This window comes from Lithobates pipiens, unplaced genomic scaffold (genome assembly GCF_037356315.1).
Source record: "Lithobates pipiens isolate NorthernLeopardFrog02 unplaced genomic scaffold, aLitPip1_a1.2 Scaffold_13, whole genome shotgun sequence".
Classification (NCBI taxonomy): domain Eukaryota; kingdom Metazoa; phylum Chordata; class Amphibia; order Anura; family Ranidae; genus Lithobates; species Lithobates pipiens.
Genome location: NW_027507718.1, coordinates 143263758 through 143287736, shown reverse-complemented (window position 1 = coordinate 143287736; position 23979 = coordinate 143263758). Strand labels below are relative to the sequence as shown.

The following is a 23979-nucleotide window of genomic DNA, read 5'->3' as shown; positions in this document are numbered from 1 at the left end:
TACCAAGATGCTTTCCTGGAAGTAGAGTGAAATAAAATTAGGATTATAGATAGGGAGGATTTACTAAAGACTAATGCCCTGTACACACTGTTGGAATTTCCAATGGAAAATGTGCGATCGGATTGTGTTGGAAAATCCGATCATATGTGGGCTCCATTGGACTTTTTCCGTTGGAATTTCCGACACACAAAGTTTGAGAGCATGATCTAAAATTTTCTGACAACAAAATCCGATTGTTTAAATTCCGATCGCGTGTAGAGAATTCCAACGGAAAAAAGTGCCATGCATGCTCAGAATAAATTAAGAGACCACAGCTATTGGCTACTGGCCTGTTTATAGTCCCAACGTACGTGTTGTACGTCACCTCATTAAGAACGATCGGATTTTCCGACAACTTTGTCCGACTGTATGTATGCAAGACAAGTTTGGCACAAAATCCGTTGGAAAGTCCGACTGTGTGTACAGGGCATAACACTACAAACAGTGATACGGATATGGATAAGGGTACATGTATTGTTCTGGATTTTAACTTACAAAATAAAGAGGTAGAAAAAATCAGAAGTATACTGAAATGTGCACCTCATGGGTTGTTTATCTGATAAACCCAGGATAGTGTACAAAAGGGCGCCCAATTTAAGGGATAGGCTAGTGCAGGGCTTAACATTTCAAGTATAGACCTACTAGCCAGGCAAAAGCCTTACTCTCCACCAGTTCCCCCACCAAACCTATTTCAGGTCCATCCCCCAACCCCATCCCCACCTCCTTAAAGGTTATGAAATTAAATTTTTGTTTAGAATAAAGAGTCCAAACTTATAAGGGATACCATGTTGCCAGCTTTGGCATCCAGCCAGTGTTTCCCTATTGTATAGACTATACACCAAAATGGCCGCCGACGCTATAGATCATGGAGACATCTGCCGTCCGATCAATTCCCCCTGAAGTAGATACAAATCCCCTGTATCGAATTTGCATCGGGAGGGGACAGGACGGCATGAGGAGCAGTTTACCTGCCATAGGAGGAGATACACATCACCCCCATACCTTTCCCGTTTCTGATCTTATTGGTTATTGCTGGCAATAGAGTGGCACACTAGACACGTGAAATGTGAGTACCCTGTGTTAGGGTTTGTTTTATTTGTGTTCATTAAATTGTTTAAACCTTACTACACTATCACGCACTTTTATTTTTGCATAAAACTGAGGTATTTCACTGAGGAGCCCTGGATGCAGTTTTTCTCTTCTGAGGAGGTTCTAATGCGTGTTTAGACTTGGCTTAATCATTAAGTCGCACGCTCTAAGGTGAGCGTTCACTACCTAGGGGATCACTGGAGGGAGGACACCTTGGCACATTTGAACACCTACCAAGTTGTTTTTATGATTGCATGGACTACTCAGAGTATTGATTAGAAGCACAGCAGGACATTTTAGGGGTTATTTACAAAAGACAAATCCCCTTTGCACTGCAAGTGCACTTGAAAGTGCACTTAGAAGTGCAGTCACTCTAAATCTAAGGGGTAGATCTGAAATGAGTGGAAGCTCTGCTGATTTTATCATCCAATCATCCAATCCAAATGTGCAAGCTAAAATGCTGTTTTTTATTTTCCTTGCATGTCCCCCTCGGATCTACAGCAACTTTACTTCCAAGTGCACTTTCAAGTGCACTTGCAGTGCATAGTGGAGTTGCCTTTAGTAAATAACCTCCTTTGTCTGCACACGAGCACTTTAATACTTGTCATATATTTTTTTCACATACATTATATAGACTTGCATGAACTTTTTGAATCTTAAGAATTTATGTTTTTTCACATGAGCACTATATATTTACTGTGCATTTGAGTTTCCACTCTCTTATTTTATTTTTTATTTACTGCCACTTCACCATTGGTCAATATTTGTGTGTTTTTATGTTATTTGGTATCCAATATTGGGTGTATAGTGCATAATACCTAGCACAACACTTTTCAATTTAATTATTTATCCGGTTCCCGACCAGCGCACGCCGATGTACGTTGGCAGAATGGCACGGGCAGGCAAATGGGCATACCTGTACGTCCCTTTAAATTTGCCACCCTGCTATCGCAAGTGTGCCGCCGGCAGCACGCTCGCATGCTTGTCGGGACCCCCGTGAGTCCGGTCGCGGGTCCCGCGGACTCGATCGCCGCGGGCATACCTGCGATCATCTCACGGGGGTGTAAACAGCATTTCCCCATTCTGCCTAGCAACTAGTGACACTGATCTCTGCTCCATGTGATTGGAGCAGAGATCAGTGTTCACTAAATTAAAGTCCAGCCCCCAACAGTTAGTAACACACCCCTAGGAACAGTTAACCCCTACACTGCCACCCACTGGTTAACCCCTTCACTGCCAGTGTCATTTACACAGGAATCACTGCATTTATATAGCAGTGATTGCTGTACAAATGACAATGGTCCCAAAAATGTGTCAAAAATGTCCGATGTGTCCGCCATAATGTCGCAGTCACAATAAAAATCGCTGATTGCCGCCATTACTAGTAAAAAAAAAATTATTAATAAAAATGCCATAAAACTATCCCCTATTTTGTAAACACTATAACTTTTGCTCAAACCAATCAATAATCGCTTATTACAATTTTTTTTTACCAAAAATATGTAGAAGAATACGTATCGGCCTAAACTGAGGGAAACAAATGTTTTTTTATATATTTTTGGGGGATATTTATTATAACAAAAAGTAAAAAATAATGCGTTTTTTTCAAAATTGACGCTCTATTTTTGTTATAGCGCAAAAAATAAAAACTGCAGGGGTGATCAAATACCACCAAAAAAAGCTCTATTTGTGGGGAAAAAAGGACGTCAATTTTGTTTGGGAGCTACGTCGCATGACCACGCAATTGTTAGTTAAATCGACGCAGTGCCGAATCGCAAAAAGTGGTCTGTCTGGTCTTTGACCAGCAAAATGGTCCGGGGCTGAAGTGGTTAATAATCTATTTTGATTTTAGCTGCTGTATTTTTTATTGATCCAATACCATTTATATTTATTTTATTTTTGACAAGAGCATATTTATAGTGCGGCGTAGTATTTACTCATTTATGTTTGCACCATTTGTGAAACATGTTTAATGCCAGCAGCTTTCCTTTCTCTATATATTTACTGGGCATCTGGCTAGTAGTGGCTCGCAGGATTCTTTGTATTTTTTAGTTTTCAATGAAAGACAGAGTTGCTTGGTCACAATAAAATTAATAACCTCATAACAATTATAAAAACTATGAAACCCATGGTTTGAGTTTACTTTGCTGCTTCAGGGCCTGGGCAGTCTGCAGTCATTAAGGCAACTATGCATTCTGCATCATATCACAATGGTCTTTTAACATGATCCAATGATCCAAAGCAGACTAGGAAATCCACAAGGAATGGCTCAGAAATAGAAGGTTATGGACTGCCCTAATCAAAGCCCCACTGAAAATTTGTGTGTAGATTTTGAAATTAGCACTTTTTTATATCTCCTTTATCTGTAGTCACTGTTTGAATAATGATCTAGTTTACTTTGAAGACCATAATTTGTCATATACTTTTTATTGATCCAATACCTTTTATATTTATTTTGTTTTTGATGAGATCATATTTATAGCACAGCGTAGTATTTACTCATTTATGTTTGCACGATTTGTGAGATGGGTTTAATGCCAACAGCTTTCCTTTCTCTATATATCTTGCAAATGAAGGGATTTTAGGTAAAAATTTGATGTTGATGTTGGAGACTGGTGGACAGTTATACAAAATGCTCCAAGAGGTACGCAAAAGGGGGCAATGCCAGCTTTTGATGACAAAGATGTGCTAACTTTTTCCACAGAACACTAGGACAATTATTGAGACTTTTGTTAAATAAATGATTGAAAAGGCAAATTCTGTTTATATCTCCTTTATCTGTAGTCACTGTTTGAATAATGATCTAGTTTATCTTGATGACCATAATTTGTAGTGAATAATCTCCATGGTTAAAAATAAATTACAATACGCATACACATATAAAACTGTATACTTTTCACTGATAATACCATAGTTACATAGTAGGTGAGGTTGAAAAAAGACACAAGTCCAACCTTTGTGTGTGATTATGTGTCAGTAATACATTGTATATCCCTGTATGTTGCAGTCGTTCAGGTGCTTATCTAATAGTTTCTTGAACCTATCGATGCCCCCTGCTGAGGCCACTGCTTGTGGAAGGGAATTCCACATCCTTGCCGCTCTTACAGTAAAGAACCATCTACGTAGTTTAAGGTTAAACCACTTTTCTTCTAATTTTAATGAGTGGCCATGAGTCTTGTTAAACTCCCTTCTGCAAAAAAGTCTTATCCCTATTGTGGGCTCACTAGTATGGTATTTGTATATAGAATAGTAATTAGTAGTACCACTATCACTGAGGAAACATAGCCTCCATATTTTCTCACTACAAGTATTATTTTAAACACAGTAGCACTTAAAATATAAAAATAAAATAAAAATTAAGTCAAAATGCATTCAGTATTTTATTGTAATAGTAATACACTAGTGTACAACAAATGGAGAAGAGTATAAACGCTGGAAGAAATCATCACTTGAAAATGGAGAATGAATAATGGCTTCATATGTATTGTGTATGTGTAAGGCATGTAAAACATATTACAACTCAGTGAATTGGGCATCTACTATATTTTACCTGAAATGCGTAGATACAAACTTGTTCTTTCAACCGTTATTTTCAACATCTTAAAATCTGCAGCTCTCATTAAAATAATACCTAGTGCTGCTGCCATAAAGATCCTTGTTCAGGCACTTACAAATATAGGGAATGCTCTGTTCCTGTCTCCTAGCTGTGGACCTGTGTCACCTTGTCACACAAGCTTCCCATTTAATCTATATGTGTCACATTTCACTGGCATTGTCTACTGTTCTCACCACCAGAAAACTATCTTTGAGAAGTTGCATGCAGCCCTTGCTGGTGCACATGCAAGCAGACAGGAAATGGCTGGAGGCTGGGGATCAACTAGAAGAAAATAGTAAATAAAGGTAATCTGGTTAAATTTACTTGCCAACTCCCCATTTTCTAGAACTGTTACATTGTATCTCTTGTTACAAAGGCGTGTGTATTTCCTATGCTCCTCAGCTTCATCTAGTGACCATGGCTGAAGGCTGGGGATCAACTAGAAGGAAATGGTAAATAAAAGTAATCTGGTTACATTTACATGCCAACTCCCCATTTTCTAGAACTGTTACATTGTATCTCTTGTTACAAAGGCGTGTGTATTTCCTATGCTCCTCAGCTTCATCTAGTGACCATGGCTGAAGGCTGGGGATCAACTAGAAGGAAATGGTAAATAAAAGTAATCTGGTTACATTTACATGCCAACTCCCCATTTTCTAGAATTGTTACATTGTATCTCTTGTTACAAAGACGTATGTATTTCCTATGCTCCTCAGCTTCATTTAGAGACCATATTTAAAGAACATTCATTCAGAAGAGAAGTAGCCTAAAGAACAGTCTGTTTTGCCCAATTAACAGAACAAATGTGGTAGATTGACTCTGCAGATTTTTTTTTACCGATAGACACCTCAAAGTGTAGGCATGTGTTTAATGTATGATGAAAGTAGATATGAGCCTTGCACTAAATGAATAACCTTCCATAAGCAGTAAAGAACTGCATGCATTCATAATTTAAAATAATATGCTGCTCTGACTTTACCTTTTGAGCCATAAAATCATGATTGCATACAGTACCAATTGGATGACTGAAATGGCAGATGTTGACTGGAAAGTCCCATTATTTAAATAAATGATTGTTGAATTCATCAGCCATTTGTGGATGATAGATATATGTTTATGTACTTTTATTGATCCCCAGGTATTAACTTCCCCAGTTTCTCTTTCAGCTTTTTGAAAGATGGACGTTTCCCTGGATCATCCTCCCAGCAGCTCCTCATTAGGCTGTAAATTATTTGCGGACAATTTTCAGGGGCCTCTAAACGGTAACCATTGCAAACCTTTTCATAAACTTCTTTTACGGCCTGTAAAAGAAAACATAAAAGGCTTAAGGTTCACTTTTTATACCTAAACATTGTAAAAAACAGTAAAAGCATAATTACCAATCTAGGGTATGGTCCTCGCCCGTAAGAATAAACTTCCCACAATAAGATCCCATAACTCCACACATCGGACCTAGATGAGAATTTCTAAAAGTTGAAATTGAAAAGTTAATGTAAAAGCAATTTAATTTTAGTTAAATTCCAATAGATTGATTAAATTGACAAAAAGGGCAGAACAATACAGAAGGCTGTGACAACAGAAATTACTCCTCACATTATGCAGCAGTGCTTCTGGAGCAGTCCACTTGATAGGAAGACGATTGCTTTGGTCCTTTTTCAGTAACTTAGATTGAGAAAGTCCAAAGTCACTGACTTTTGCCATCCTCTGCTCTGATATCAAAATGTTCCGTGCAGCCAAATCACGATGTACAAGTCGTTTTTCTTCCAAATATTCCATACCTTCAGCCACATCCCTAATTTTTTTTAAAAACAGAAAGATATCAACTAGGTAAGTAAACATCTTTAATGCATTACCACAAGCAAGTAAGTATATGCCCATCAAATATCAGCAATTAATAACTTGGCATAAAATGGACAAAGAATAACCACTAAAATAGGTTCTCTACGCTACTAAAGGAATGATTTCTGTTCAGTGGGGTAATGAAGTCCAAGGAAGTTCTATAAAGACATTTATTACATATGGACTAAGCTCTGAGCATTTCTAGAACTTAAACCCTCTTACCATGGCTAATTAGTGTGAGAGAAATTTTAAACGTCCAAATTTTGTACATATACTGTATATGTGCATACTGTAGCTCACAACCATTTGGTATATTTTACCCTGTACTAAATATTTGCACAAATCACTAATCCCTGTCTTATGTATACACATTCCTTCCTTATTTCCTGGAAATATTGTATCACTGCTTCCTTTTTACGTAAGCAGGTTTATAAAACCCAAATATGCCATATTAAACTTTATGCGCCATATTAAACAGCTTTGGAAACAGGTCCAGTGTATATGACTATCCAATTGCTGCAGTGCTACAGATCGGAGCAATTAGGAGCCACTAAATTTTTTTTATTAATAATCATGCGTGCTGCTAAGTGAATACAACCAAAAATCCCTATTTGTGGATCGCTCACATCTACCACACTCTCATATGCATGTGAATAATCTAACTATATAAATCAATTGGTGCTGTGCTCCACACTATACTTACTTTCCAATAGCTTTATTATATGATCAAGTATAATACAAATGTGACTGCTGTTTAAGCATATGCATGTATACACATAAATAAACCAAGTAATAATGTAAATTAATGTCCTTAGTGTCACTTTCCGCAGTAACAGAAATTTAACAGTCCACAGTGAAATAAATTGATCACCAATTGATTTATATAATTAGGAGCCACTAATCAATAATTTCACAGAATGTTGCTGTGAATAACTAAATTTTACGACTTTTGCTATCCCAGTAAGCTAAAGAAAAACATATCTGCAATAAAAGGAACCTAATTTATATAACATTCAATTGCACACTGGACCTCTTAAATCTTTTTTTCTCTGTCTATAATACAAATTGGTCAAACACAAATTTATATACAAATGCATATACAGTATACATTTTACATATATTTAATATGCCCAATACATTTTAAATGTATCAACAACTCACAAACTAAAAAAGATAAGCTGCTGTTGTGGCACCAAAACACGACCTTTTGATCGAAGATAATTTACAAGGTTTCCCTTAAAAGAAAAACAAGTTAATAAAGACACTGACTTGACAATGGCATATGGTTCTTCAACTGGCAATGGGATGGTGTATAATTTACTTACCTTACTCATAAATTCCATCACAATGTATAGTCCATTGTGGAGGACAACTCCCAGCAGATTTACAAGGTTCTTATGTTTAAGTTTCCTTAAGAGACAATGATTTTACTATTACAATATTGTTCTTCAAATGATTCATTTTGGAGCTGATTCTAGAGTTTATCCAGAACTAAAGTGACACCACCTCAAACTGCTTTTTTCCAGGTTTCTTAAGTGAACACCATTACTGATAATCTTAAGCTAACGGTATATGAACAATATTTCAGGGACAGATTTAACATGTGTAAAGTCAAGTGCAAGTAACTTTTTAATTGCTTGTGTATTAACTAAAACATAAAACTCTATTTTTGAAGACCATATATCTATTGCCTTTGCAAGCATCATTTTAAAAGTTCTACTTTATGCAAATACTGAGAAAACTGTACAAGTTTTTCCTCCAAAATTCTGCACACAATAATTGTTGCTATACAGTATATAGTTAAATGCTGAACACATGATCCCTTTGTATTGATTATAAGGATCACAAACATTTATGTGCTATTTCCATTTTGTGTACTATTTGGCCTTAAAATAGGCATAAACATTTTTAAACCCTTAAAAATGGCAGTACATTACAAAAACACCAAACATTCCGTTACAATAGCAGATACCCAAATACATTCACTTATGACTGTATGGAAAAAAAATTATAACATGCTAAACTTATTTATTAACTACCATTCATATTATTGTATAGTGTACAATTAGAAAATGCAATTTTTCTATAAATATGACTTACTTTTGAATTGTTTTATTTCTACAAATTTAGTCTATAGCATTATAAAACACTTTTGTCTCGTGCAAAATCAGATGATATGCATTGTTCATTGCTAGAATATCTAAAAAGTGATGGTGTACATATTGGTATTTATGGACTTTTTATATAGCAGGCTCTCTTATCTAAACTGTATTTAAAGAAGCCTTAAAGTGAAGAAAATGGGAAACAACCCTAACTACATCTATAAAAGTACAACCGCATTTCCAAAAAAGTTGGAACGCTGTATAAAATCAACAAAAAACATTTTGCAATGATTTGCAAATCTTATAAACCCATCTTTTATTCACAATAGGAAAGAGAAAACATATCAAATGTTTAAACTGGGGAAAATGGTAATACTGGAGCAGCTGTGTATAGTAACCAATCAGTTTCTAGCTTCAGCTTGTTAAGGCAAGCTTTGAAAATGAGAGCTAGAAGCTGATTGGCTACCAAGCACAACTGATCCAGATTCTTGCTCCAAATAAATGAATCTCAATGTGTTATAATTGCAGCAGTATTCTTGCGAGAGGGATAGCTATACTTTATATATATATATATATATATATATATATATATATATATATATATATATATATAGATATAGATAGATAGATAGAGAGAGAGAGAGAGAGAGAGAGAGAGAGAGAGAGAGAGAGAGAGAGAGAGAGAGAGACTTATACACATGTTGTGACTCTATGACACAGTGTCTTAATGGCATTTCATTATATAAATAATTTTATGGAATTATGCAGAATGCAGGACAACACCCTTAGATGGAGACCATAAGCCTTTATGTATGTCAAAAACGCTCGTTGAGAGATCATTTTGTGGAAACTGTGATAGATATCATGTTTGAACTGTGCTGATTAGTTTAAAGGAGAGATTATATTATTTGAACTGTGATAGATACCATGCCTCACAGTGCTGAATTTTGAAGGCTAATTCTTAAGGTGCTTTTCTCAATATACCACATAGAGGTGACTAACCTGTGCACTGCCAGTTGGTGTACACGTTAAATGCCTGTCAGAAGGTACTGTGACTATAGGTAAGTACCATACACAGATGCTGGTGTCTGTTGTTTAAACTCTATAAACGATAAAGAATGATCCTTAAATGCTGTATAGTTGGATGTGAGATCTTTAACATTACCTACAGAGTATTTTGACTGGCCTTTATGGTTATACTGATACAGAGGTGGATACACAAACTAAAATTATATTTATGCTGAGTATATTATTATGAGAGTACAATATTGACAGTATGGCGTCTTTGGATCCTCTAGTGACTACTAAAGTGACAACTAAAAGCAGATTTGCAATACCATGTGAAACTGTATGGATACAGGAGTACAAGCCATTTATGTCAGCTATGGTGCAATTTATACAATCAATACAACTCTAAATTGTACAGACACAAAAGCTCAGTAAGGTATTTTGCAAATGCTCATACTTTTTCACTGCCAAAGTAAAGTGTGAGCTTGAGAAACTGGCTATTTATGAGCTTCCTGACATTTCCAGGCTTGCAATAACACCCATTCAGGGTTGCACATATCTGGAAGGTACTTTGGGTGGATTTTTTCCATTCTGGAACATAGCTGTTTAAAGCAGAGGTCCACCCTAAAGTGGACCTTCCACTCATTGGAACCCTCCCCCCCTCCGGCGCCACAATTGGCACCTTTCAGGGGGGAGGGGGTGCAGGTACCTGTACAGTACAGGTATCTGCACCCACTTCCGGCGTAGATTCTGCAGAAGGTACGCCCCTTTCTGCAGAATCTACGCCCCTTTCTGAAGGTCCCCCGCTGCCTGCTGGGAAACACACGGATCCCAGAGACCATCCTTATTGCGCAGCGCGACTCGCGCATGCGCAGTAGGGAACCCATACCCAAGATGGCGGCGGCAGCACCCGAGAGACGATCGAGAGATCGGCTTCGGGTGCCGACATCGCGGGCGCACTGGGCGGGTAAGTGTCATTATTTTAAAAGTCAGCAGCTGCAGTATTTGTAGCTCCTGGCTTTAAAAAAAAAAAAACGGCGGACTCCTGGCCAACTCCCGCTTTAAGGTACTAAGGGGTATCCAAATATTTCTCCTCAATGAGCCATTGTGTTTGAATTTTTCTGTGATATCTGTTTGGAACTTGGAACTATCTTTTTGGGGGATTAACCCACTGGGGGTTCTAACTGAAGTTTACATATGTAGTCTCATATTATTTAAATGTATGATGGTTCAGACTGTTATATATATTTATGTTAGTCTCCACTCTCCATGACATGACACCAGAAATTAAACAATGAGCAGGGATACTGTAGGATTACAAGTTTATGTATAACAATAATTTAATTTAAGGAAGAATATTATGACTGTAAACAAATTCTGGGAATCTAGCAAATGACCATTTCAATTTTTTATCTGATGCTCTGCCTGATTGCATTAAAACATTAATAAAAAAGTGAAAATGTAGCCCAAAATAGAACACTTTTCTATAAAATACTAATTAGAAACTCTTAAACACTGTTGAAAGTGAAAGTATCTCTAAATGTTTAACATAAAACAAAAGAAAAACACACATACAAAAAAAGATAGTGTGATGCTGTGTACACACGGTCGGACTTTCCGGCAGAAAAAGTCAGACGGAATAATTTCATCGGATATTCCGATCGTGTGTGGGCTTCAGCTGACTTTTTTTCACAAAAATTATGATGGACCTAAAAATAGAAAGTTTTAAATCTTTCCGACAGAATCAATTTCTATCTGAAAAATCATTCGTCTGTATAATGTTCAGACGGACCAAAAACGACGCAAGAGCAGCTACTGGCTACTGGTTATTGAACTTCCTTTTTCTAGTCCCGTCGTATGTGTTTTACATCACCGCATTCTAAACTATCGGACTTTGTTGTGATCGTGTGTAGGCAAGTCCGTTTCAGCGGAACTCCGTCGGAAGAACCATCAGAGTTTATTCTGATGTAAAAAACCTAATGTTTGCAAGAGTGATGAAAAGCCAACTCACTCTTGAGTATAATTAGTGATAAAAAGGACATTAAAAGGAATAGAATATGTTGAATAAAAAATGTGAAAATAAAAATGCAAATAAAAACTGCAAGAAAGTCAGTCTTGATACAAAGGGGTGAACCCCTTTAAATGTGTCTTTAATGTGAATGATGCAGACTGTTGCGAGGCTTCTTCGGGCGCAGGGGAAGGGGAAGCAGGAGAAAGAAAAAGAGGCACCAGGGCAGTACTAACGCAGAATTGAATGTTTTATTAAAAAGCAAAGTTTATAACAAAGTGTTATGCACTCACATAGTCCTCAGTAGGTTGAGGTTTACCCCATCCAGCTGAGGAACAGAGCCGCCACTGTATCCTTGGGATGTTATGCCACGAGGGCCTTGTGTCAGTGGGGAGCTGAAGCCTTGAGGGATCTCGGGAGGACACCGGCTGAATTGCTTGGTATGGAGGTGATCTGGAGCTGTCACACCGAGAAGCCACCTACTGCTGTGTTGGCCAATCAGAACGCGTTTCGGAATCTAAGCCACGCCTCCGTCAGCTGGCGAAGGAGGCATGACTTAGCTTACGAAATGCGTTCTGATTGGCAGAGGTAGACGGCTCCCGGTGTGACAGCTCCAGATCACCTCTACACCAAGCAATCTAGCTGGTACCCTCCCAAGGTCCCTTGAGGCTTCAGCTCCCCGCTGATACAAGTCACTCATGGCATAACATCTTAAGGATAAAGCGGCGGTTCTGTTCCTATGCTGGACGAGGTAAGCCCCCAACCTACTGAGCACTATTTGAGAGCATAGCACTTTGTTACAAACGTTGCTAAATGTTTAACCTACTTCTTGATCATTTAAAAATATTACACTCACGTCATTGTAGCAGTTTCTGTCAAGAAACTGTTTGCAGTAATGTCGCACCTAATGTTTTTAATGGCTACAGGTTGTCCCATATATTCACCTTCCAGAACATCTGAGGAAAAAGCAAAAGATCACAAACTCTAAAGTATAGCATATGCAGATGTACACACATTTGGAGTATAATTACCGTATGTTTCGCTCCATAAGATGCACCTGACCATTGGACGCACCTAGGATTTAAAGGAGAAAAGCAAGAAAAAAAATATTCTGAGCCAAATGGCTGCGGGTCCTGCTGGGAGCTGGCTGGGGACCTGTGGGTCCTGCTGGCTGCTGACCTGTAGGTCCTGCTGGGAGATGGCCATGGCCTGTAAGCCACAGGCCATGGCCAGATCCCAGCAGGACCAACAAGTGAGTGGCCAGTTGGACACACAGACCAGCAGGACCAACAGACCATGGCCAACTCCCAGCAGAACCTACAGTGTTGAGGGCTATTTTGAGGTTACTGGGTGGACACTGGAGCAGAGTAAATGGGGTGTATATGAGGGAGATAGATGGGATGTGGGTGTCAGCTGGCCCTGGGGATGTAAGGGTCTCTTACCTCAGTGATAGCAGCTGCTAGTGCCAGCTCAGCAGGTCCTTGCATGGTCTCCTCCAGTCCTGGGGAAAGGTGATGCTCCTGTCCTGGGATCAAGCAAAGTTGCAGCCCGAGCCAGTCACATCGGTCCCAAGTCTCGACTCCCATGCCCTGCCTCCAAGATCCTGGGAGTTGTAGTTCCCTTGCTGTGCTGCCCTGATTCTTCACCCACTGGGAGCTTGAGCATGCGCGGAGTAGACTACAACTCCCAGAATACAACAGCGTCAGCTAGTTGGCGGCCAGCCGCCACAGCCGTGCCTCTGGCCCAACTATTTTAACATGGCGGCTTCGGGTCAATATTCGCTCCATAAGATGCACAGACATTTCACCTCCTTTTTTTGGGGAAAAAAGGTGTGTCTTGTGGAGCGCAAAATACGGTACATATTAAATGCCACATATTTTTATTTAACAAACAAGGATAATATAATTTAAAGCCAAAGATACTCATTACTTCTAGTTAGAAAAAGCACCAGTCCAGAAAGCTCACAGTCTCAGTTTAGTAAAGAAGAAACACAAATAATCTTACCATTACAAAGATGAATTGAATTTTGTGGCTGCTACAAATAGGGACGGGGTCACTTGGCTATGTCACCCAGCATGCAACGGTCACAAGGGGGTGCAGGATCTGGGGGCCCCCTTGTTAAAGGGGGCTTCCAGATTCTGATTACCACCCACCCCCACCCCCATGTTGAGGGCATGTGGCCTGGTATAGTTCAGGGGGGGGGGCGCTCGCTTATCCTTCCCCTTCCTGACCTGCTGGGCTGCATGCTTGATGGCCTGTTCATTGCAGCTACAATAGAGATTGACATTGTTTTCCGGGGTACCATCCTGATTGACTGCCCTTCTGAGAAGCCATCGTGGCACCAATATTTCAAAAATGGGGGAAACATATCCCTGGGAACTACAGGCCAGTTAGCCTAACATCAATAGTCTGCAAGTTACTGGAGGGGATGATAAGGTGCTACATACAAGATTTTAGTAATGAAAACCGTATCATTCGCAGTAATCAGCATGGATTAATGAAGAATCGTTCTTGCCAGACCAATCTATTAACCTTCTATGAAGAAGTGAGCTGCCATTTGGATAGAGGAAGGCATGTAGATGTGGTGTATATGGATTTTGCAAAGGCATTTGATACAGTTCCCCACAAGCGTTTACTGTACAAACTGCGGTCTGTCGGCATGGACAATAGGGTGAGTACCTGGATTGAAAACTGGCTACAGGGGTGAGCCTAAAGGGTGGTAATAAATGTTAAGTACTCAGTAAGGTCTGGTGTGGAAAGTGGGGTCCCCTAAGGATCTGTCCTGGGACCAATCCTGTTTAATTTATTCATAAATGATCTAGAGCAGGGGTAGGCAACCTCGGTCCTCCAGCTGTTTTGAAACTACAAGTCTCATGAGACATTGCAAGACCCTAACAATCACAGGCATGACTCCTAGAGGCAGAGACATGATGGGATTTGTAGTTTCACCACAGCTGGAGGGCCGAGGTTGCCTACCCCGATCTAGAGCATGGGATAAACAGCTCAATTTCAGTATTTGCAGACAATACCAAGTTAAGCAGGGCAATAACTTCTATGCAGGATGTGGAAACCCTTCAACAAGACCTAAACAAAATAGCAGGGTGGGCAACTACATGGCAAATGAGGTTTATTGTTGAAAAATGTAAGGTAATGCATTTGGATGCCAAAAATACAAACGCAAGTTACTGGCTAGGGGGAAGTGTTCCTCTGCAGGAATCTAGGATGGAAAAGGACCCAGTGGTCCTAGTAGATAGCAAGCTCAACAATGACATGCAATGCTAGGCTTCTGCAAGCAAAGCCAAGAGAAAATTGGCATGCATTAAAAAGGGGATTCACTCCAGAGATACAACGATATTTCTCCCACTCTACAAGTCTCTGCTCCATTTGGAGTTCATCAGACCTCCCTACTGTCACAAATATATTTAATGATTATTAAAATGGAAGTAAACCCTTCCAAACAACTTTGACCTACAGGTAAGCCTAGATTAAGGCTTACCTGTAGGTCCAAGTAATATCTCCTAAACCTATATGGTTTAGGAGATATTTGCCCGAAAATGGGCACCGCTGTCTACGGCGCATGCGCCGTAGACAGCGGCGCGCAGGCGCACTAAATGCGGCAAGTCCAAGAATGGATTTGCCAAATTTGTCTACTCCCGTGCGCATGCGCGGGAGTGACGTCATCGCGGCTCCGGCGAATGGCAGCGTCGGAGCTCCGAGACGCGACTCCCGTGCGCATGCGCGGGAGTGACGTCATCGCGGCTTCTCCGCTGTCATTCGTCGGAGCTGCGAGAGACGCCACAACCAAGATGGATGCGGCGGACTACAGGTGACAGCGGCGACTTCGCTGGCTCCTGTGTCAGGTAAGTGACACATAATGAGCTACTATGCGATGCATAGTAGTCCATTATGCTTTACCTTTGCAGGGAAAAAAAGAGGAAGTAAACCCATCAGGGTTTACTTCCTCTTTAAATTGAAAGCCAGTTCCTCCTGTCTGCTTTTTTCCACTTCACTGATACATTTGCCCCTGTAGTGTCTGCCAGCACCGATGATCTCTGCCCTCTGATTGTCTCTGCCCTAGTTTGTTGGTGGATTTCACATACAGTGCCTTGAAAAAGTATTCATACCCCTGGAAATTTTCCTCATGTTGTCATATTACTACCAAAACATAAAAGTATTTTATTAGGATTTTATTTGATAGACCAACACAAAATGGTACATAATTGTGAAGTGGAAGGAAAAAGATAAATGGTTTTCAATTTTTTTTACAAATAAATATGTGAAAAGATTTTGTATTTGTATTCAGCCCCCTTTATTCTGATACCCCTAATGAAAATTTAGTGGAACAAATTGCCTTCAGAAGTCATCTAATTAGTAAATAGAGTCCACCTGTGTGTAATTTAATCAGTGTAAATCAGTGGCGGCCGTCCATAGCCGCCCCCCCCCCCCCTGCCTCCTAGGCAGTCACATAAAAAATGGGCCCTTTCAAAAACAAAAATAATAATAAAGGTCCTTTAAGTGCACTATGTTCGGGCGCCGGACACAATGCACCATGGGAATCATGATGTCTGTGCAATCCCATGATTGCAGACGAGACACTTCATTTGATCTGTTTAGCTCTGCCTTGTGGCGCAATCCATTGCGCCGTATTGCTCCCATCCATAGTGTTGTTATGGATGCCTGTCTTTTGAATGACACCGCCCTAGAACATGGGTGGTGTTTTCCCTCGAAGTTACGGCGTCACTTCCAGTTTATCTGTGTCAGTGATAAACCGAAAGTGACATCAGTGGAACGCACGGCCCGAGCTGAGCTTTTTTTTTTCACTAGAATTGGAGAATTAAGTTTCTCCTCTGAGTCCTCTCCTTATAGAGATTTCCTTTCCATCATCACAAAATTCTGATCCACAAAAGCATCATCTTCACAGGATATTTTATTTTTGGAACATAAAAAAAATCAAGCTAGCTCATACTTTCTATCAGTCCCAAGATTTATAAGACTATTTTGTGATCACAGAAGTTGAATGCTTCTGGGTAATTCAATGTACTTATTTAGATCAACTTTAGCCTGTTCATTGTAACTGCGTACAAGCCAAGCATTAATTTATAACTGTATACTCTGTTGTGATTCTGGGCTGTTTACTCTGCTGTGAGTCTGAGCTGTATACTAAGCTGTGATTTTGGGCTGTATACTCTGCTGTAATTCTGAGCTGTATACTCTGCTGTTAGTCTGGGACTGTATACTCTGTCCTGAGATTCTGGGGCTGTATACTCTGTCCTGTGATGCTGAGCTGTATACTCCTGACACTATGGGTGGAAGCAAGTGTAATACAGGGGATGGAGTGGGTGGATGCTAAAAGGGGTGGGAGAGTTCAAAAATGAGGGGTGGGTTTGGCGGCCTCCCACCCTAAAACTTCCCCAGTAACCACTGGTATAAACACAGCTATCTGTGAAGCCCTCAGAAGTTTTCTAGAGAACCTTAGTAAACAAACAGCATAAAGAAGTCCAAGGAACACACCAGACAGGTCAGGGATAAAGTTGTGGAGAAGTTTAAAGCAGGGTTAGGTTATAAAAAAATATCCCAAGCTTTGAACATCTCACAGAGCACTGTTAAATCCATCATCCAAAAATTGAAAGAGTATGGCACAACTGTAAACCTACTGTCCGCCTAAACTGACCAGGCAAGGAAAGCATTACTTGCCTCCTTGCGAGAAGCAGTCAAGAGGCCCACAGTAACTCTGAAGGAGCTGCAGAAATCCACAGCTCAGGTGGGAAAATGTGTCCAAAGGACAACTATTAGTCATGCACTCCACAAATTTGGCCTTTATAGAAGAGTGGCAAGAAGAAAATCATTGTTGAAAGAAAGCTATACAAAAGTTCCATTTGTAGTTTGCAAGAAGCCATGTGGGGGACACAGCAAACATGTAGGTAGGTACCATGCTTAGATGACACCAAAATGAAGCATTTTGGCTTAAAAGCAAAACGCTATGTGTGGTGGAAAACTAATACTGCATATCACCCTGAATACACCACACCCACTGTGAAACATGGTGGTGGCAGCATTATGTTATAGGGTTGCTTTTTTCAGGGAAGCTAGCCAGAGTTGATGGGAAGATGGATGTAGCCAAATACAGGACAATCTTAGAAGAAAACCTGTATGTGTCGTCGATATGATAGAATTAGAGGTCATATATCTGAAATATATACTATTCTAGCATATACCTCAGTAAAACTGTACTATATGGCTAGATGGGAACAGGATATCCAGGAAACCCTGGAACTTAAGGAATGGCACTCGATAGTACTAGCAGCTTCAGCTTCAAGGTCACTCATCTACACACTATTGTAGAAACCAACTATAAGGTATTACTGAGGTGGTATTTGGTACTGGCCAGTTTTGTCCCAGGGGCTTCCTCTATGTGTTTTTGGGGCTGTGAGCAGGAAAGGATGGCCTACCACATGAGATGGCAATACCCCAAGGTACAGCGGTTCTGGATCAGAGTTTACAATTCAATTTTTTACTCAAATTAACCTGACCACGTCCCCAAACCATGAGTTACTGGGATGTAAGGTTGAGGAGGCCTCTAAAACTTAGAGACAGCTCCTCACCTTTATAATTGTTTAAAATGAAAATAGCCAGGAACCAGGGATGAGCCGAACACCCCCAAGTTCGGTTTGCATCCAGAACATATGAATGGGCCGAAAGTTTGTGTGACCTTTTGAACACCGTTAAAGTCTATGGGACTCGAACGTGTGTTCATCAAAAGTGCGAATTTTAAAGGCTAATATGCAAGTTATTGTCCTAAAAAGTGTTTGGGGACCCGGGTCCTGCCCCAGAGGACATGCAAAAAAAGTTTTAAAAACTGAAGTTTTTTCAGGAGCAGTGATTTTAATGATGCTTATAGTGAAAACATAAAAGTGAAATATTCCTTTAAATATAATACCTGGGGGTGTCTATTGTATTCCTCTAAAGTGGCATGTGTTTCCCGTGTTTAGAACAGTCCCTGCACAAAGTTACATTTCTAAAGGAATAAAAGTCATTTAAAACTGCTTGCGGCTGTAATGTAATGTCGGGTCCCGGCAATATGAATGACAATGATTGAGAAAAATGGCATGGGTAACCCCCCCAGTCCATTACCAGGCCCTTTGGTTCTTCTATGGATATCAAGGGGAACCCCGCACCCAAATTAAAAAAAAGAAAAGGCGTGGGGCCCCCAGGCCCTATATACTCTGAACAGCAGTATACGGGTGGTCCCAAGAAAGACAGGGACTGTAGGTTTGTTCTTAAGTTTAATCTGTTTGTAATTTGGAACAGGTACATTTTGTAAGTGTAGCTCCAGCCAAAAAATCTATTTTTAAGCTTTTTGGAAAACATAGAGAGGGGTTATCACCCCTGATACATTTGTTTTGTTGTCTGTGTCCCTATTCTGAATATTTCACCTCACTTTCTGTCCCAATGACAATTGGATTTTGAAAATTTGGGTTTTTTAGGGAAACAAGGATTGGTGATGAAGCATTAATGGAGGAGAAACTTTTTCCCATATTAACTCTTACAGGAGAGAATTTCCCTTCCTAGGGGTAGATTTCATCTCACTTCCTGTTGTCTTCCTTGTTTGTAAGTAGGAGTCATTTGTAAGTCAGATGTTTGAAAGTAGGGCCCTTCCCTATATACATATATCTGCAGAAATTTGGGCCTTGGGTGTTGGTGGTACCAGAACACTTAAAGCCCTCATAGTTATTCTTGGTGGGCGCTGGAACGGTCCTTGCTGTGAAATATTATATCAAGAATTGTAAATACATGCCCCTGTTGACCAGGGTCAAAAAAATTGGGCCTTTGGTGGTGTTGCTACAACACTGTAAGCCCTCACAGTTACTCTTGGTGGGCGCAGGAACAGGCCCTGCTGTGAAATATTAGATCAAAAATTGTAATTACACACCCCTGTTGAACAGGGGCAAAAAAATGGGGCTTTAAGCACTGGTGCTGGTGCCACAACACTGCATGCAACCCATCACAGATATTCTAGTTGAGCGATCAACCGAGTCGGGGGACAGTCCGAAAGAACGCTGGGTGCAGGACAGCCCAGTAGCTCAATTGCATACTGTGCAAGCTCTGGCCAGTGATCCATCCGCAAGACCCAGTAACCGAAACGATTTTTGGTTGCAAAGGTCTCCAAGTCTGATCTTGCCCCTAGGTATTTCTGCACCATGTAAATTAGACGCTGGCGATGTTTGCTGGAGCCGATCAGACCTTGGGGCTGCGGGCTAAAAAACTGTCTGACCGCATCTGTCAGATGGCCACCTTCTCTACCGCTCCTGCTGTGACTGACCGAAGCCTCAGCCAAACGTTGTCCAGGACCAGAAATTTGTAACCTCCCAGTCTCTGGAAACGCGTTGCACAAACCTTTCTGCAAGGCAGTTTCCCAAAAATTTTTCATCCTCTGCAACGGCTGGATAAGTTCTGCAACCTTACCCTTGTAACGTGGATCAAGGAGGGTTGCCAGCCAGTAATGATCCCTCTCCTTGATACCACGAATCCGAGGGTCCTTTCACAGACTTTGCAGGATCAGAGAGGCCATGCAGTGTAGATTTGCTGAGGCATTTGGTCGGGTGTCCTCTGGGTCACTAAGGACAACCTGATCCGCAGCCACCTCCTCCCAGCCACGTACAAGTCCATGGGTTTCTGTGGACTGTAAACATTCCCTTGAAGACTGCTACTGATGCTGAGTGCTAGGCTCCACCTCCATGCTGACATAATCCTCCTCCTCTTCCTGTGTGATCGGCGGGCCCGCAGGAACACGGTCTGGATAAAGGGTGCCTTGAGAGGTAAAGAAAGTCCTCCTCTTCCTCCCGCTGTTCTGCCTCAAGTGCCCTGTCCATTATTCCACGCAGTGTGTGCTCCAACAGGTAGAGAAGAGGGACAGTATCACTGATGCATGCACTGTCACTAGTTACCATCCTCATGGACTCCTCAAATGGTGACAGGACAGTGCATGCATCCTTCATCATGAGCTCCTGGCATGGTGAAAAAAAAGCCAAGCTCCCCTGACCCTGTCCTGGTGCCATACTCGCACAGGTACTCATTGATGGCCCTCTGTTGCATGTGCAGCCGCTACAGCATGGCCAACATTGAGTTCCATCTGGTGGGCATGTCACAGGCGGTTCCTAGGCAGATTGTATTCATTTTGGAGGTCAGCCAGCCGAGCACTGGCATTATATGACCGGCGGAAATGCACACAGACTTTCCTGGCCTGCCTCAGGAGATCCTGTATGCACGGGTACCTGCACAAGAACTGCTGCACCACCAAATTAAGGACATGAGCCAAACAGGGAACATGGGTGAAGTTTTCCGTGTCAGAGGGGGCGGAGAGGAGGTTGGTGCCATTGTCACAAACCACCATTCCTGCCTGAAGCTGGCGTGGCATCAACCACCTCTGAGCCTGCCCTTTCAGAGTAGACAGAATCTCTGCCCCAGTGTGGATACTGTCCCCTAAGCTCACCAGCTCAAGCACCGCATGGCATCTTTTTGCATTAGTGCTTGCATAGCCCCTTGAACGCCTACGGAGCACCACTGGTTCAGAGGACAAATCTATAGAGGTAGAGGCCATGGAGGAAGAAGAGGAAGGGGTGGAGGAGAGAGGTGTGTCAGAATCACCACTAGTAGCATTTTGGAGGCATGGTGGAACAAGCTCTAACAATATTTCACCCTGTCCTGCATCCTTCCCAGCTGCCAGCAGGGTCACCAGTGCACCGTGAGTCAGCAGTAATATGCACCTTACCACTGACCGCCCTGTCCAGCGAGGCCAAAAACTTGCCTTTCATGTGCCGGTAGAGAGCCAGAATCGCCTTCCATGAAAAAAAGTGGCATTTGGGAACCTGCCACTGAGGTACCACACATTCCACAAATTCAGGAAAGGAGTCTACCAGCTGAAAAGGCAGCAGTTGGAGTGCTAGCAATTTAGCCAAGCTAGCATTCAGCCACTGGGCATGTGGATGGCTGGGACCGAATTTCTTTCAGCGGTTTAGCAACTGGGGTAGGGAAATTTGCCTGCTACAATCAAACATTGGTGTAGCAATAGCATATTTCCTACAAGTACTTGGCACACCTAATTCTACACCTTCATTCCTCTCAGTGCAGGTTTCAGAGAACTGAAGGTGTAGGGGGGTTGGAGATCCCAGCTGATGAGCAGCAAGGAGAGCTCGGCCTTGTTCTTTGGTGTGGGTCTTTTAAGTACGCTTGCCAAAGGACTGCATGGGACGACATATGTCTGGTTAAGCATGTGGTGCCTAAGAGGCTGCTGTTTTGGCCACGCTTGATACGCCTCAGAAATATGTTGCAAACAGCAATGGTGCTATCTGCTGCCGTCTCAAAAAAGGCCCACATCAAAAAACTTTTGGAAAAATGTGCAGTGAGCAGCGCCCTGCACATGCGGAGATCTGCGGTGTGATGCAATCGGTTGGCTGCCCTTAAGCTGACCCCTGGAGGGCAACCAGCCTCATTGGAGATGTGACTCCTCCTCCTCTCTCCTATCAGACACCCAAGTAGAGTCAGTGACCTCATAATCCCCTCCCTCCTCGTCACTGGAGAAAACCTGGCAGTATGCTGCAGCTGGGGGAACATGACTGCCAGTTTGTTGTCTTTCTTGGGCATCTCCTCTCTCTGAGCGCACATTACTGCCTTCCTCAATCTAGCTAAACTGGATACAGTATTCTGACTATACTGCAGCTAACTGAATGAACTGCCTGCCTGTAGTATATAAGTAACAGAACAACAGGAACAGTCTGTAGCGAGATCTAGATAAACTGGGTACAGTATACTGAATATACTGCAGCTAACTGAATGAATTGCCTGCCTATAGTATATTAGGAACAGAACAACAGGAACAATCTGCAGCGAGATCTAGCTGTACAGGATACAGTACTGAATATACTGCAGCTAACTGATTAAACTGCCTGCCTGTAGTATATTAGGAACAGAACAGAACAGAACATAATTTATGGGCAGCACAATGGTGTAGTGGTTAGCAGTAAGAAGCGTCGCTGGTTTGAATCCCAACCACGACAATCAGGGCCAGATTAATAGCATCATGTGCTTGGTGCTGAGGATTTTGGTGAGCCTTTTATTGGGCACCCTTCTGCTTTCCAAGAGCCTGTGCTGGCATGCGCCCAAACTCAAAAGTGCGCAGGCCTAACATGGAAGCCCCAGACTTCTGTAATAGCCCTGCATTGGCATGCCCCAGGCTTCTGTTAGGACTGCTCATGCAGTGCCCATTAACAATCCCACCACTCTGCCCAGGCGGTGCATGTGGTATTCAGGGCCCATCAGGGGAGATCTCTTCCCGTTGACCCATTGCTTTCCATGTCCTTTTTGGGTGGCTGGGCCTATATTGAGGTAGGGGCCTGGAGCTGCAGCTCCAATAGCCCCTACGTTAATCCAGCCCTGACGACACTACCTGCCTGGAGTTTGCATGTTCTCCCTGTGCCTGCGTGGGTTTCCTCTGGGTACTCTGGTTTCCTCCCACAATCCAAAGACATGCAGGTAGGTTAATTGGCTTCTGTCAAAAATTGGCCCTAGTATATGAATGGGGTCCTTGGATTGAAGGCTCCTTGAGGGTAGAGACTGACATGAGTGTGCAATGTACAGGGATAGGGACAATTGTAGACACTCACTCAGGTTGAACTGGATGGACTGGTGTCTTTATTCAACCTAACATACTATGAAGAACAAGATACTGAATATACTGCAGCTAACTGAATGAACTGCCTGCCTGTAGTATATTAGGAACAGTACACCAGTCCAGGAATGCTCTACACCTAAACTGTATACAGTATATATATATATATATATATATATATATATATATATATATATATATATATATATGTGTATATATATATATATATATATATATATATATACACACTAAATATACTGGCGCTGTCTGCTCAATCTATCTAAATTAAATGACACGCTCTCTCTCTCTCTCTCTCTCTCAACGCCGGAACACACTACACACGTCCGTCCTGCAGGCGGCCTTATATAAAGTGGGGCGTGTACTTAATCCTCTGAGCCGTAATTGGCCAAAGACACCCTGCTCTGTTTGCTTACGACGCTATGGTCGGCCAAAGCATGCAGGTCATAGTGCATGCTTGGCCAATCATCAGCCATCAAACCATTGCGATGACAGAGTGCATTATGGGCCATGACGCGCCGCTAGAATTTGGTGAGAATGGCCCATAATCTTTGATCTTCGATGAACGATTGAACAGCCGATATTCGAGTCGAACTTACATTCAACTCGAACTCGA

The 23979-nt window shown here is 41.6% G+C and overlaps 1 protein-coding gene across 2 annotated transcripts in view; it reads right to left on the bottom strand.

The window, feature by feature from the left end:
* Positions 1–4495: 4495 nt before the first annotated feature.
* The window catches only part of MATK (megakaryocyte-associated tyrosine kinase), a 117071-nt gene continuing 97587 nt past the window's right edge, over positions 4496–23979 (bottom strand). Inside the window, exons 8-13 of one of the 2 annotated variants that reach the window (XM_077475664.1) lie at positions 12712–12754; positions 7888–7972; positions 7724–7797; positions 6317–6515; positions 6103–6189; positions 4496–6024 (exon numbers count right to left, since the gene is read on the bottom strand). In XM_077475664.1, the coding sequence (XP_077331790.1) occupies positions 5848–6024; positions 6103–6189; positions 6317–6515; positions 7724–7797; positions 7888–7972; positions 12712–12754 (665 nt within the window). In that variant the 3' untranslated portion in view covers positions 4496–5847. Of the gene's footprint in view, positions 6025–6102; positions 6190–6316; positions 6516–7723; positions 7798–7887; positions 7973–12536; positions 12637–12711; positions 12755–23979 lie in introns of both variants that reach the window. The other variant, XM_077475663.1, reaches the window with a different exon arrangement.